Genomic DNA, 16,249 nt, shown 5'->3' on the forward strand with positions numbered 1-16,249 from the left:
CAAAACCCATCTAGCACTAATGGCTTAGCTAGGTCGCAGGATACAAGGTCAACATTCAAAAATCAATAGTATCTCTATATACTGTCCATGACCATGTGGAAGCTAAAATTAAAAACATAATACCGTTTATACCATCCCTGCAAATAAAATGTATAGGCATAATTATAACAAAAGGTGTACAGGACTTGTTTGCTGAAGACAACAAAACACTGATGAAAGAAATTAAGGAAGATGTAAATAAACGGAAAAACATACCGTGTTCACAGCTTCGAAGACTCAACCCAGTAAAGATGTCAGTTCTCCCCAAATTGATCTATAGGTTTAACACAATTTCTATCAAAACCCCAGCAAAATTTGTGTAGGTTTTGACACGATCATTATAAATATATGTGGAAAGGCAAAGGAATTAGAATAGCTGAAACAATTTTAGAGAAGAAGAATAAAGAGGAAGGAATCACTGTACCCAATTTTAAGATTTACTATGTAACTACAGTAATCAAGACAATGTGTATTATGGAGGAATACATACCCAGACCAATAAAACAAAATAGATAAGCCAGAGATAAATCCACACTGGTACAGCCAACTGTTTTTTTTTTCCCCAGTGTATATTTTTATTATTTATTTAATAGATCACCAACTTCATCTCCCTCCCTACCAACAACTGGCATTTCATTTTGTTTCCATGCTGAGTGGTGAAACAATGACAAAGCTAATCAGAATAAGCTACTTCATAAAGAGAACTGAGCTAACACAGCTCACTTTCTTTTAACAGGCATAATATAAATATACGCACTCTAGAACGCACAATGGTTTAGCCTCTAAGGAATTCAAATGGGAACTTGAAGAATATAGGCAAATCCAGGGTGCGGTAAAGGTGAGCTGAGATGCCGTACAACTGTTTAAGGGTTCCTGGCGCTACATCTCTTGGCCGCTAGCCAAATCTTGACATGGGGGAAGATATTAGCTAATGCCAAGTGGAGATGCAGGAAGCACTAAGTTGACTTAGGGGCTATGCACAGGAACCAAAAGGCAGGAAAGTACTAAACATTGCTGAGAGCATCCACCACCCCAGGAAGGACTTCACCCTCCAGGAGCTCTAAGCTGGCCCCACCTCCAGTGCTCACATGACTGACTTTATCCTCCGTGTTCCATTTGGCACAGCAAGTAGCAGTGTCTCCCCCACCTATGATGGTGATGCAGCCCCTGGAAGTGGCTTTCACCACCTCATCCATGAGGGCTTTGGTTCCTCGGGCAAAAGCTTCCCATTCAAACACGCCCACAGGTCCATTCCACACGGTCTGCTGAGCCCGAGCAACAGCCTCAGCATACTCTTTGCTGCTCTCAGGACCGCAGTCCAAGCCCATCCGGCCAGCAGGTATGCCAGAGGGCACAGTGGCTTGGCCGGTCTTGGCATTCTCATCAGACTTATGAGCAGTGACAAAGTCAACAGGCAAGGTAATCTGCACACCATTCTTCTCAGCTTTGGCTATCAGGTCTTTGATGATCTTGGATCCCTCTTCGTCAAACAGAGAAGTGCCGATCTCCATGTTGTTGAGCACATTAAGGAAGGTAAGGGCCATTCCACCACCAATAATCATCTCACTGACTTTGTCCAGCATATTATTGGTCAGCTGGATCTTGTCTGCAACTTTAGCTCCACCCCACTTTAGATGGCCAGGAAGGGTCGCTCTGGGCTCTCCAAGGCCTGGGCAAAGCAGTCCAGCTCCTCCTTCATCAAAATACCTCCAGCCTTCTCTGGCAGATTTACTCCCACCATGGAGCTGCGGGCTCGGTGAGCAGTGCCAAAAGCATCGTTGACATAGACATCCTCTAGCTTGGAAAGAGAAGCTTGGAAGGCTTCTATTTGGGCTGGCTCAGCTTTAACCGTGTTCCCAGAAGCATCTTTTCCCTTCCCTTCTTCCTCCACATGAAAGCAAAGGTTCTCCAGCAGGATGACAGACCCAGCAGCTGTGTCCACGCAAGCTTTCTCCACTTCTGGGCCCAGGCAGTCCTTCAAGAACAAAACATCCTTGCCCAGCAGAGATTTGAGTTCTACAGCAACTGGTTGCCAGGAGTACTTGTCAGGCATGGGGACACCATCAGGCAGGCCCAGGTCAGCCAACTGATTTTTGAAAAAGAAGCAAAAGATACGCAATGGAGAAAGGATAGTTTTTTTAAAACAGAAAACGCTGGAACAATTCAATACTTATAGGCAAAAAAAAAAAGAACTTTGAAACAAACCTCACACCTTATACAAAATTAACTGAAAAATGACCATAGATTTAAATGTAAAATTATAAAACTTTTAGAAGAAAACATAGAAAACCTTCAAACCTAGAGAAAAATGAAGAGTTCTTAAACGTGACACTACAGCACAGTCCATAAAAGAAAAAATTAAGTTGTACTTCATCAAAATTAAAATCTTTTTTTCTGCGAAAGACCCTGTAAAGAGGCTGAAAAGACATGCTATAGACAAGTAGAAAATATTTGCAAACCGCACATGTGGCCAAGGGCTCATGTCTAGAGCACCAAGAACTTTCAAAACTCAACACTAGCCAGGGGTTGGGGGCGGGGGCTGGTGACTATAAAGGTGTGGCGCCAGGGGTATCTTTGTGGTGACAGAACTCTTCTGTATCTTGACTGTGATGGTTGTTATGTGGGTTTACACATGTGAAATGATTTTGTAACTCACATGTAAAACAAAGGAAATCCCAACAAGATCTGTGCCTTTCACTAATGTCAGTTTCCTGGCTGTGGTATTGTCCTGTAGTTGTGTAAGTATTACCACTGGGGGAAATTGGGTGACGGTACACACAACCTCTCTGTGCTATTTTTTGCAACGTTCTTCGAGTCTATAATTATTTTCAAATAAAAAGTCTTTAAAAATGGTTGCCTGGATGGTCCTCACTGGTTGATAATCCTCAGGATAACTGTGACTTTCCTCTCCCACTGTAGACAGAAGATCTTCACAGGGACGGACTGAGGCTTCTATCTCTTTGTGACTTCCAATATGCTGACCACAGATGCGTTCAATATGTTTCTAAATGACGGCTGTCCTTGACCGCCTTTGGTTCCCTCCTCCTACTGGGATGTCTGCCCCCATGCCTTTACTTACAACTGCCTGAGGTTTCCATCAGCCACGCCCTGATGAGCCCCACTTGTTCCAGATTCTTCAGATCCCGCCAGTGACAGCGGGCTAGTCCAAATGAATATTCCATTCTGTACTATTCTACACCTTCCAAGGGAGGGAAGTTCTTTGAGGTGGGACCTCCTTCTGTCATGTGCACCCCTATATCTCCATCCCCTAGAATGGTGCCCAGAATAGCAGGGACTCGGAAAATATTTATGGACTGAGGGACTGACTATCCGTTAAACAAATACAAAAATGAAAAGAGCAGAAACAATCTTGCATGCCAAATTAAGGAGCAGGTCTACAGGTCTCTCCCCAGGAAGGAGGCAGCAACCTCCTTTACAGGCATGTGTCTTATTCAAGGCCCCCTAACACACATTCAAGGGCCACCTTGTCTGCAGCAATTGCTCCCTCAGGATTCCTACAAATACTGCAAAGAAGGGGCACTGTGCAGTGCCCTCTGTTGAATTCTGTTCAAAAGCATCTACTGAGCCACACTGCCTGCAACGGGGATTCAGAGGTGAGCAAAGCCTGCTTCCTGCCCTGAAGAAGTTCCTGGTACAGTTGGGTGAGACAGACAGGCAAACAGATCATTCCAATAGGTGAGCCCAGGGTGCTAGGACAGTGAGCAGAGTGGAATCCCAATCTAGCCCAGGGGTGACAGGGAAGGTTCCCCAAGGCATAAGACAGATGGGGATATGGGCAGATAATCACCCCTGAGAGCACAGTCTCTGTCAGGCTCTGGGCTAAACACCTCGGTGAGCCCTCTAGTACACCAAAAGGAAAGTTTATTCTTTCTACTCACCTGAATCTGGAGAACAAGTAGCATCAGGCAGCTAAGAGGAAGGGAAAGGGTGCTCCCAGGCCAAGACAGCATCATGAGAAAAGGCAGGGAGGTGTGCTCCACCATCCGGTGGGGCCCGCCAGCACAAATCGCTTGTATCACTGGGGACAACTTGACTGTGATTAAGGAGGGAAAGGAACCAGAAGTAGTTGACAGGAGCCAGACCCTGGAAAGCTTCGTTTGCTGCTCCCACGAATGCCAATGGCCTTCAGACTGGGCTCTGTGGAAGCCTGGCAATCGCGGGGCTAGGCCACGGTTGCTGCAAATGTTTGGTTCAAATTTCATTCAAATGTTTTTAGGAGAATGTTGTAGCAGATGCTGTTGGTGCCCTGCCCATACCTCGTGCTCCTTACCGTTTCAGGGCACACCTGCACATTCTAAAGGGCCAGCTCTTGCATTTCTTTGACTGAGAGTTTTCTCTGACCACCAGGGTCCACTGTGCCCGGCCGCATGGCTGGTTGCCCACACCGCACAGCCCTCAAACAATGCAGTTGGTTATAAATTACCAGTTTCATTTCCCCACAGGAGAAATAATACTGGGCCACGTGCCCTATGCTGGCTCCCAGAGTTCCCTGGTGGCATTACGCTCTGTTTGTTCATGGTGGAATTTACTCGATGATCTTCCCTTTATTGGCTGCCTTCCGTCCCCATTCTCATACCCCCAGCCCCTGCAGGAGTCTCCTGGGAGCTCTTCCCAGATACATAGCTTCATTTAAATCCTTGTGTCAAGGTCTGTTTCTAGGGTAGCCCAAATTAAGACACACTCACACACACACACAGAATGTCTCTGGTAGGATTAAAAGAAACTGGTAACAGTGAAGAAAAATACTGGGGAGAACAATACTGGTTGAGGATGAGGTGGAGGGAGATTTATTTGTCACTAAATATCCTTCTTTTACCTTTTGGCTTTTGGACTCTGTCCATGGATTTTTCTTTTTTTAAAAAAAAGCCACCCAAAATATGTACTTTAAATCATTAAATAATCAACTGTAATTTTATATCAACATAGTCACAAGTGCTTTATGTCAAATGCTAACATATCAGAGACCACAAATGCACTAATTCATGTCGCTGGGCAAATGCTCTTTGATACCGTAAGAATTGATCTTTTCTTCTGATTTGGTTCATGATTTTGAATATTTAATAAAGGTGTCACTGATTAGAAAGACTGTAGCTCTTTACGGGTGATTTCTTAAAATCCAGGTCTGTGTATGCCCTCTTGCATCAATTTGTACAGATACATGACCATGGTAAACTGAATAACCAAATGCAGGCTGACAAAACCTAGGTGATCACATTCACTCCCTACTGCATAATGGTTAGCTGTGCAGTCAGGATAATACTGCATGAGCACCTATCTTAAATTTGAGCTACTTCTGATGTGAATTTTGCATTTAACGTAAGCAATGAAAGCAGTTAGATATTGTTCATGATTCAATATTAGACTCAACATTTTCTCCTACTCTGTATTCAAGATCTTGGATTTGTTTAATTAAGAGCATCCTGAGATGGCAAGGCAAGATGTGTAAAAATAAAACATAAAAATGTTGCTAGTTTTATTACTTATATCTTGAGCCAAACTTTCTCAACACTGGGCAACAGAAACAAATACAGGAATAAATTGGATGCTGAGGCTGATCTAAAACTGCAAGTGCACCATAATCAAAAAGTCTACAAATAATAAATGTTGGAGAGGGTGTGGAGAGAAGGGAACCCTCCTACACCATTGGCGGGAATGTAAAGTGGTGTAGCCACTATGGAGACCAGTGTGGAGGTTCCTTAAAAAACTAGAAATAGAGTTGCCATATGATCCAGCAGTCCTACTCTTGGGCACATATCCAGACAAGATGAAAACTCTAGCTTGAAAAGATACATGCACCTCATTGTGCATTGCAGCACTTTTTATAATAGCCAAGACATGGAAGCAACCTAAATGTCCATTGACAGATGAATGGATAAAGAAGATGTGGTACATCTATACAATGGAATATTACTCAGCCATAAAAAAGAATGAAATAATGCCACTTGCAGCAACATGGATGGACCTGGGGATTATCATACTAAATGAAGTAAGTCAGACAGAGAAAGACAAAGTATATGATATCACTTATAGATGGAATCTAAGAAAATGATACAAATGAACTTATTTACAAAACAGAAATAGACTCACAGACACTGAAAACAAACTTATGGTTACCAAAGGGGAAAAGGGTGGGGGAGAGATAAATTAGGAGTTTGGGATTAACAGATACACACTACTATAGATAAAACAAGAACCTACTGTATAGCATAGGGAACTATATTCAATACCTTGCAATAGCCTATAATGGAAAAGAATCTGAAAAAGACTATATCTATATCTATATCTATCTATCTATCTATCTATCTATCTATCTATCTATCTATCTATCTATATATGAATCACTTTGCTGTACACCTGAAATTAAACTAACATTGTAAATCACCTATACTAAAATAATTAATGAATTAAAAAATAAAAACTGCAAGTGCATCCATGACCATAAATGTCAAATGTTTATGCTTTTGAAAATAGCCTCATTATTCAGAGTGGCTGGCTTTAGAGCAAGCAAATGTTATAAACATTTGCCTGTAAAGTACATGTCTACCAATAAAATAACTTCCCATCTTTCTTCTACTGGTGTTCAACGCAATACTTTACTTGAAAAACAAGTTACATTTCCGGATGTTTGGACCTCTGATGTGGATAACAGCGACCAGTGGAGGCTCCTGGCTGGACCAGGGCTGTGGTCACATGCGTGTGTTTCAGGCAGGCCACCCCAAAGGGAGAGGGGGTTTCAGGGAGTGAGCCTGCAGTCCTCCGCATCCTGGAAAAGCACCTGGGAGGTAGCGGGAAGTCAGGCTGGGGACTGATTTGGCACTGAAAGCTTGACAGAGGGTGGTGATGTCTCTGGTGTGAGTGCGACAGTCCAGGGAAAATACATCGAATAACAAGAGAAATAGTCACGTGTAAGGCCTGAGAAGCAATGCCATGGCGTCATCGACCTGTCTCCCCACAGACATAAGCACTGACTTCACAGCCAGACCAAAATCACCTCCAGGAGTAGGATTTTGGATTCAACCTCCTTGAATAAGGAGGCCCTAAAATAAAACTGCATATATAGCAGTTGTGCTATAAATGCTTCTTGGTTGATTTATTCCAAAAGACAAAGGATTATATTACAACAAGAGTCCCATTCAAGGGCTTCCCTGGTGGCGCAGTGGTTGAGAGTCCACCTGCCGATGCAGGGGACACAGGTTCGTGCCTCGATCCGGGAGGATCCCACGTGCCGCGGAGCAGCTGGGCCCGTGAGCCATGGCCGCTGAGCCTGCGCGTCCAGAGCCTGTGCTCCGCAACGAGAGAGACCACAACAGTGAGAGGCCCACGTACCACAAAAAAAAAAAAAAAAAAAAAGAGTCCCATTCAAACAAATTAATCAAAATTTCCATATCATATCCAAACTTGCTTAAATGTCTCTATCTAGACAAAGATAGCAATTGACACTTTAAAGAAAAATTATTATGTTTTTTTTTTAATTGGGAAGGGTCTACATACACCAGCTACTTTTAAATGGGATCTTTTCTCATCAATGAATGAAAGAGAGAGAAAGAAGAGAGGGAGGGAGGGAGGGAGGGAGGAAGGAAGGAAGGGAGGGAGGGAGGGAGGGAGGGAGGGAGGAAGGAAGGAAGGGAGGGAGGGAGGGAGGGAGGGAGGAAGGAAGGAAGGAAGGAAGGAAGGAAGGAAGGAAGGAAGGAAGGAGGGAAGGGAGGGAGGGCGGGCATAGTTCGTATTTAACCAGGCCCCGCAGAAGCCACATCACATAGAGGAACGTAATGACCACTCCCCCAAACATCTTGGTTTCTTTCCCCACTGCTAATAGTTCATAACTGGTCTCTGAATAATTCCTTTCTTCACTCTCCCCGCCTGCTCCACTCCTGTCCCCAGCCCCTTCCTGGTTTCCAAAGCAGAGCCTGGGCCTCCCTGGGTGGCGCTCACCAGCCAGCTTAAGAGAGTCCCCCAGCTCATCTTCCGGGACCCAGCCCCGTGCAGCTACTCCCTGAAGGGTCATAGTGCGGGGCCTGGAGAGGACCCCAGCCTCCTTTCATGTTGCGTGTGTGCTTGCCCTCCTGGTTTCTTTTCCTGGATGGGGACAGAACCACAAAATCAGAGAAATGTCCTCTGCGGAGACGTGATTCCTGTCCTTCCCCTCCTAGGCGGGCTTCCCTGCCACCCTCACTGTCACGGTCATCCCTGCTGGCTGGACTCTGACCCATGTGGCCAGGCTGGGGAAACGGTGGTCCCTCAGGTCCTCTCTCTGTCCCCATTGCTATCTGTGCAAACACTGGTTAAGATGGATGTCACGGGAAGCTTGGACCAGGAGAGAAGTCACAGAAGGGCAATGCTGTAGGGGAGGGAGAGAGGGAGGAGGGTGCTGCCTTGGGGTGAGTGGGGCCCTCCGGAGCCATCCCAAGCACAGGCCCTGGGTCCACAGCTCCACCATCGGGAAGTTAAGGAACCTAAGCTTCAGGGGTCCTCGCTTGCATTTCCAAAACCCTGTGCTTAATTTCGTATTTGTAATTTCATATTTTTCCTTAAAGAAGGCATTCCCACATTATGAAGACTTCAAGGACTCCCAAACCAGAGCCAGCCCTTGCCACCAGCTGATTCGGAGCCACTTTTCTCCCGCTGCCACCTGCCAGGATTGCTCTCCACACCTGGCCACTGCTAGTTTCCCAAATCACTACTTCCCCCACTCACTGGGTTCTAGGCACTGGTCTCCTGATTGCTTGAACACACCAGGCGGTGGCCAAGGCATCAGGGCCTTCACACTGGCTGTTCCCCCTTCGTGGAATGTTTCCCAGCTCCCGTCCCAGGTGCTCACCTCCTTGGTGTTGACTCAGGTGGTACATTCTCTGTGGACCTCCCCGTGGAACCTGCTGCTCCCTTCCCCCTGCACTCACCCTTACCCTCTTTACCATGCTAATTTTCCACGTCATTTGTCACCTGTTTACACACTTCAGAATCTAGTTATTTACTTTTTCTGTCCCCCCTACCCTCCCCACACTAGAATGGAAGTTCCATGAAGGAAGGGAAATTCAGTATTGGTTTTGTTCATTGGTGAGTTCCTAGCACCGAGTACATAGTGCATAGTAGTCACTTGGTTATTATTTGTCTTATAAATGCATTAAGTTGCAGAGCCTGAGGCAAGGACCCTGCCTGCTGTAGTTGGGGGCTGGCTCTGGCCAAATGAGAGAAGGTTGTTTCTCAGAGGTGACTTGGCTTTATGGGCTGGGCCAAGGCCCGGGCCCACAGGCTGAGGTCATGGGCACCAGTACATCCTGAGCCTGCCTGTCTGCTGCAGGAGGCATCGTCTGGCCCTGGACAGTGCTGCCACCTAAGAATGAGTGTTCCCCAGAAACGGTGAGGCTACGATGGGGAGGGGCTGGAGCGTGTGTGTCTCATCGGGGCTGGGAACCGGGGGACTTCCAGGAGTGTGTCCACTCCTACAAGAGTACAGCCAGTTACCAATATAGCAAAGTGCAAAGATGTTTATTCAGAGCTGGCGCTAATTTCCTGCCTTCGAACATCTGGCAGACACCTGCTGGCCTGACTGCGGGGGGTGCAGTGGTGGAGCTCCCAGGAATGAGGGCCTTGTGTCATTTTAACCCCCACCCCGAGGACACATCACTGAGTGGTATTTGATCCTGGCGCCAGGAAAAGGGTGTGTGTCTATGAGGTACAGGGAGTGGGTGACACCAAGATGTCCACAGAGCCCATGATCCCCAGTCAGCAGGTCAGGACACCCTCCCCCTTGTCATGCAGACAATGCGATGACACGATCTGGGCTTTATATAGCAGTTGAGGGTTGCCAAAGCTTTTGTCATAGCCTCTTTCATTTCGTGGTCATCCAAACCTGGAAGAAAGACAGACCAGGAAACACCATCTTGTTTTCCACAGGAAGAACGTGCAGCTGAGTGGTTAAGGGGTGCGGGGGTCACAGAGCCAGCACATGTCAAGACCAGACAGGTTGCACCCTGTCCTGTGTGCTCAGCGACAGGGGCCTCTGACGCCCTGGGTTTAACACTGGTGGCAACTATTTCCCAAACCCTCCAAGCCACCTGAGTGCAGAGACTTATCCCTGGGGCTGCATGAGGGGTGAGTCACGCCACAGGCAGAAAAGCGACACTGGCCTCTCAGCACCCAGAGCACACCCGCCAGCTATTCTCTAATCTCTAATGGGCCACAGTGATTACCAAAAAAGAACAAAAACAAAACCACTGCTGCTTTTTAAAAAATGGTCAGCAACTGAGAGTCAGTAAAAATTGAAGAGGCAATCATGGGGTGGGGGGGGCATCATTTCATGATCAGGAGGAGCATGGCTGTGATGGCAGGAGCACTGGCAGCTGTTTTCTCTTCTGCACTTGCCAGGGGTCAGACCTGGCGCTACGTGCTTGACACGTATCTCATTTACGCCTCCCAGCTGCTCCACGACTGGGTAATATTGTTATTACCATTTAACAGATAGGGAAACTGAGGCCTAGAGATGCATTCCGTGCTTAAAGCCTTACAAGTGTTAAGTGGTGGAGCCCAGACTCAAATTTTGAGTCTGTGGCAAAGCCTGTGTTCTCAAAGTCTACATCGTATGCATGGTATGGCCCCTCCGTGCAAAAGTCTTCTAGCAGCTGCATGGGCTCCCACACTTCTGAAGTCACCCACAGATGAGAGCGGTCTCAGACTGCATCCTGTCTCTTCTCTCAATTCATTCATTCTGTCTGTCTCTGTCTCTATGTCTCACTCTGTCTGTCTGTCTCTGTCTTTCTCCTCCCCTCCCCTCTCCCCACTCTTCCCCCTCTTATCTCAGGGCCTTCTTCTCTTACCTTCTCTTTCTTGGGCTGACTGGAAAAAATCAAAATTCTCTCTCCTGATTATGCAGAATAATCCATTCATTCAACAGATGGCTTGGGGTGACTGTTTTGTGCCAGGCCCTGTTCTAGACACTGGGCACATGGCAGTGAACAAAACTGATGTGAATCCCTGACTTAATGACGTGATCGTGCTTGTGGAGAGATGGACAGAAAACACATATGTGAGGGCAAGTCAGGCAGGTGCTGCTGAGGGGGAAATAAGGCAAGGGGAGGTGGAAGGTCGGGATGGGGCCATGCTTTGAGATGCAGGGACGAGGGGAGGCCTCCCTGAAGACAGGGCATCTGGGCCAAGGCCAGAGTCCAGTGAGGGGGGAGTCACGTGACTGACAAACATCCCCAGTGACGGGAATGAGCTTGGCATTGTCACCAGATTTAGCAAAAAAAGAAAAGAGAAAGAAAGCAAAGGTTGGACATTCTGTTAGATTTAAATTTCAGATAAGCAAGAAGTAATTTAACTTGGGACGTACTTATACTAAAAAATCATTTGTTGTTTATCTGAGACTGAAATGTAACTGGGAAACCTGTATTTTATCTGGCAACCCTAGCCTTGGATGTTTAAGGAGCAGCAAGAGACCAGTGTGGCCAGAGTGGAGGCAGCAAGGCGAGGATGGAGGAAGGTGACGGAGGGGGAAACTGGCAGAGGGGAGGGTGGTTGAAATTTCATACCCAGAGAAGCCATCTAGATATGCTTCCAGATTTTCCAGTGCAATTTTCTCCCGGCAGTTCATGAGAAAAACGTGTGCTAAGAGCTGTGCAAGAGGAGATGGGAGAGAACGCGTCGCAGGGGGAATTAATCTAGCCTGGGTCATAAAGACGTTTATGTCTGCAGCACCTGTTCTCCAAAGAAGGTGAAACCCTGGGAAACCCCCAGCATCAACGTGATGTTGGTCTTTTACTCAGCACAGAAGCTGGATCCCGAGCAGACTAACTGAAGGGGACAGCATAGGGTGTGAGCCGGGAGCCCAGAGGTGAAGTCGTAGAAGGTCTGGGGCCTCCACCCCTCCCCTCATGATGGGTGGGGAGGTGGAATTGCAGGTCAGCCAGGCCTCCTGGGCCCCTGGTGGCTGTGGGCAGCCAGGAGTCGAGCACTTGCCGTGGGCGGGAGCAGCTGATTTGGGTATCTGAGCTGGGAGGAAACCCTTGGGACTGAGCTGAGCCGTAAGTATTTAGGCTGAAAACCAGAAAACACCCTTTGACGTTAAAATGTAAATAACCCAAGGGGCCTCATCCTGGCTGACTCCGGGATGTAGAGAGCAGCCAGATAGATCAGAGCAGATATTTCAGGGAAATTCCACTGTAAACCCAAATACCTACTTCACAGATAACCTTGAGAATTAAATGAGGTGATGGATGTAAAACACTGGGCTTGGTACCTATGACATTAAATATTCGATGTCCCTTCTCCTTTCTAACAAAAGGAGTTACCTCCCTTCCCAAGTCCTGGGACCTGCGTGGACCTTGAGGGCCTCACAAAAATAAGAAACAATGAAACTAATGTTGGATCCCGGGCAGCCTCGAAGCTCAGCACCACACCTGGATCTCTTCCCTTTCCTGTAACAGTCCTCATGTGACCCCATGAGATTAAAGAGCATGGCATACAGCAGCTGCCTGATACATTTTGCTCCGTGAATAGCACGGAGATAAATGGCCTCCTTCTTGATGTTCTCCTGTAGCTGGATTTCTCACATTCAAACCATCAGAAGAGGAAGTAGAGCCGCCGGAGTGGGGCTATCAGAGAATTAAGAGCAAGCTGTCCCCTCCCTCCCCAGTTCAGGGACATTGCTTCATTGCCCTAGTGAAAAGCAGGCCAGGGAAGCCACGGGGGCGGCACCGCAGTTGCCTTATAAGGACATTCACCAAGCCTGCCAGGTGTGTCATCCCGAAGTCCAAGGGGAGGCCGGTGACAGCCCCAGTGAGCCAAGGCTGGGTGAGTGAAGCAGGCTCAGAAAGCCACACGGGTGGCAAGTGAGAGTTTTCTCACTTCCCTCCCCCCTTACATGTTTCCATATGTTTTAAATTATTATCTCATTTACCTTGGCAATTGAGAAAAGGATTTCCAAGTTAAAAAAAAAAAAGGTTCTCATAAGCTATCACTTCAGTAGTGAAGGAAAGTCTCTCTCTACTTTTTTGGGAGGCGTGGGGAACAGGGGTTGGCAATGAAATAAAGAAAATGAAGGTCTGGGGAGAGATCCCCTTGAGAATTAACACACAGCAGCACCTCCAAGACAAGACAATATCCACAGTGATAGAGAACCCCAACCACAAGGGCGGCCACAGGGAGACCCAGGCCCCTCCTGTGGTCTCCCAGCAAAGACCAGCCAGCGATGGGTGGTCTCGGAGAAAAGCGGGGCTTTTGAAATATACTAAGGGGAACGAAGGAGCAGTAGGCCTGACCAGAGGTGGCGTACCGTCGTAGTTAAGAGATTGGATTTTGAAATCATACAGATCTTGACTTTGCCCCTTTAGCTGGGTGAACTTGAGCAAGTTCATTAATCTTTCTAAGTCTTACTTGCCCCTTGTGAAGTATCTGTTCATTTAACAAACATCTACAAAGCATTCCAATGCTTTACATTAACTCCTCGAATTTTCATAAACAGCCTGCGAAGTAGACCCTATTATTATCCCCATTTTACAGATGAGGAAAGTAACCTGCCCAAGGTCACACAGCCAGTCATTGGCAGAACCAGAATTTGACCCCAGATAGTTGGGCTCCTGGGCCTGTGCCCTACAGCCCTAAGCTCTGCTGCTGAGAGTTTATTCAGCACCTGGGGTCGGGGAGCGGGGAGTTCTAGAGGATTCAGTGGACCTGGTAATGTAAGACCTCTCACCACAGTGCCCTGTGCATGGTAGATGCCCAGGGAATGTGACCTATTATTACCCCCCACCCCGTTAATCTCCCCGTTAAGTAGTGGGAGATTACCCAGAGCAGACTCTGAGAGGAAGATTGTAAGGGCAGTGGTTTAGTAAGACCGGCCCTGGAAGAAACTGATAGGAGAGTGAGGGGAGCAGGCCATGGAAAGGGAAGGACCCAAGGTTGTGAGATTTCAGGTGGAGCCTCACAAGGGAGAGACTTGTGAGTTTGTCCCCATCGAGGCAAGGAGCTGGACTTCATGTTCACAAACTCTGTCAGCCCTTGGCTAAGGGGGGCCCTGAGGAAATGGAAACTCCCAGGCACCTCTGGGCTCTGCACCTGTGGGCAAAGCAGTGTAGTTACCAGGTGGCAGTCTTCCAAAGAGAGTGGCTGGTGTGGGACGATTAGAAGAAAAGCAGCCCCCCACTCACCACTGCAGTTGGTCCCTAGGTTGGAACTGATATTCATCATCTCCTTCCTCCACCATTCTTTCTAGATTTCCCCCACTCTCCACCAGCACTTCTACTGGTCTAGGTGGCTTGTTTGCTGAAATGGACAGACTTTTATCCCTGAAGAGTCTGAACCCTTGGTTACCATGCTCTTATCAGTTTGTAGTTGCAATAATTGCCCACCTGCAGCTAAACCTGGGCACCAAGATATGGTCCCGATAAATCCTCTAATTTCCAAACCTATTCCTTCCTGGCCCCATGATGCAGCAGCAAGCCTACCTCCTCATGACGATCAGAGTCATCTGCTCTGCCATGATGGGTGTATGCGTTGTTCTCATTTCTGTAACCATGGTGATTCCATTTCACGGGCCCACTGTGCTGGCACTGGGAAGGCTGAGAGCAGGCCACGTCATTCTGTCCAGCTGATTGTCGAGTCCCTGATTCTGTAGTAGATTCTCTCTGGTGGGCATTCATAGGTGATGTAACAACCCCTACACTTTGGGCCCCCTCTGTATGCTCTTCTCCTATATCACCTCATCTCCAATCTTCCAATATTGCTCCGTCCAAACCCCTGACCCACCAGCCGAACCACTTGCCACAGCTCAGGACTCACAGCACAGTCTTAGCTAAAGCCATTTCTCTCTCTTCACAAACTGGAAGACTAAAGCAGTGTCTGCAGCTCTGTCCATGGGGGGAGGATTTTCTCCTGCCCTCCTATTCTTTTCAGAGTCCCCTGAGTGGAGCTGTAATGCAGAACAGTCTCTTTTCAGCTCACACCAACAGACCCAGTCAACCCCTCCATGAGTTAGGCCTGGATTTTCTTTTCTTCCTTTGCCAACTGGTCATAGGAAACCCCTGGCCATCGGCATGAGCTTAGAGAGAGGCATCAATGCAACATAAGCAGGTGATACGTGAGATTGTTCCACTTGGTCAGTTAGTGTTCTCACGCCCTCTGGACCTGCCCAGGCCCACTCCTAGCTGCACCATGATCACTTTAAGATGAACTATGCTGGGCTTCTCCAGCCTTATGACTTGGTGGGAATGACAGCCCTCAGTCCATGATAGGTAGCTCTGGACGCACATGTACCTGACGACTTCTGGCAAGATGCTCAGTCTCTTCCCAGGTTCAGTAGCCTGCCAAGAGCTTCCATTCAAAAAGTGCGTAATTTCTTGCAACAGATAGCATGTCCTTGCTCCAGAGCCTAGAGATCTGCACTGCAACCCCCAATGCAACTTGTCAGAGACACCACAATGTGCTCTCATTTATCACAAGATTCCTCCAGCACTATGGGATTTTCCAGTTCACGTGGCCCAAGTGGCAGGACAGCTTATACTACAGCCTGGACCTGCTGCAGAGCCCCCTCTTGCTCTGAGACCCAATCAAAATTGCCAGGGCTTCCCTGGTGGCACAGTGGTTGAGAGTTCACCTGCTGATGCAGGGGACACGGGTTCGTGCCCTTGTCTGGGAAGATCCCACATGCCACGGAGCGGCTGGGCCCATGAGCCATGGCCGCTGAGCCTACGCGTCCGGAGCCTGTGCTCCGCAACGGGAGAGGCCACAACAGTGAGAGGCCCACGTACCGCAAAAAAAAAAAAAAAAAAAAAAAAAAAAAATTGCTAGCAACGTGAGTCCTCTGATAAATGTGATGGAGCAGTTGTCCCAAGTGCAATACATATTGCCTCCAGCATCTGAAGGACTTCCAAAGTGCTGTGCTTCTTTCATGGTTGTATGAGGTGCAGATGCATCCACTGGTCCTTTACCTTGGAGAGAATGTTCTTCAGCATAGTCTAGAACACTGGAGCCTAAAACCTTTACCAATATGGCTGGCCCCTGGAATCTCTGTAGGGTTTATTTCCAACATTCTAGAACACATGTATCCTCCCAGGGCATCCAGAGATGCCACTTTCAGTTTACCAAGTCCAATCAACATAAAGACATCAACATGGTGGACCAAAGGGCAAAGCACTTACAGTTTCCTAAGAAGGAAAAAGGATGAAGTTCCAGGAGCCATTGTTAGATGAGCATG

The 16,249-nt window shown here is 47.5% G+C and overlaps 1 protein-coding gene across 1 annotated transcript in view; it reads right to left on the minus strand.

Annotated features, from left to right (window-relative positions):
* Nucleotides 1-602: 602 nt before the first annotated feature.
* The window catches only part of LOC137219006 (phosphoglycerate kinase 1-like), a 35,164-nt gene continuing 19,517 nt past the window's right edge, over nt 603-16,249 (minus strand). Inside the window, 3 exon segments of the mRNA XM_067726966.1 lie at nt 603-1,667; nt 1,670-2,125; nt 3,939-4,093. Of these exon segments, the coding sequence (XP_067583067.1) occupies nt 1,044-1,667; nt 1,670-2,125; nt 3,939-4,093 (1,235 nt within the window). The 3' untranslated portion in view covers nt 603-1,043.

This window comes from Pseudorca crassidens, chromosome 2 (assembly GCF_039906515.1).
Source record: "Pseudorca crassidens isolate mPseCra1 chromosome 2, mPseCra1.hap1, whole genome shotgun sequence".
In the NCBI taxonomy this organism is placed as follows: domain Eukaryota; kingdom Metazoa; phylum Chordata; class Mammalia; order Artiodactyla; family Delphinidae; genus Pseudorca; species Pseudorca crassidens.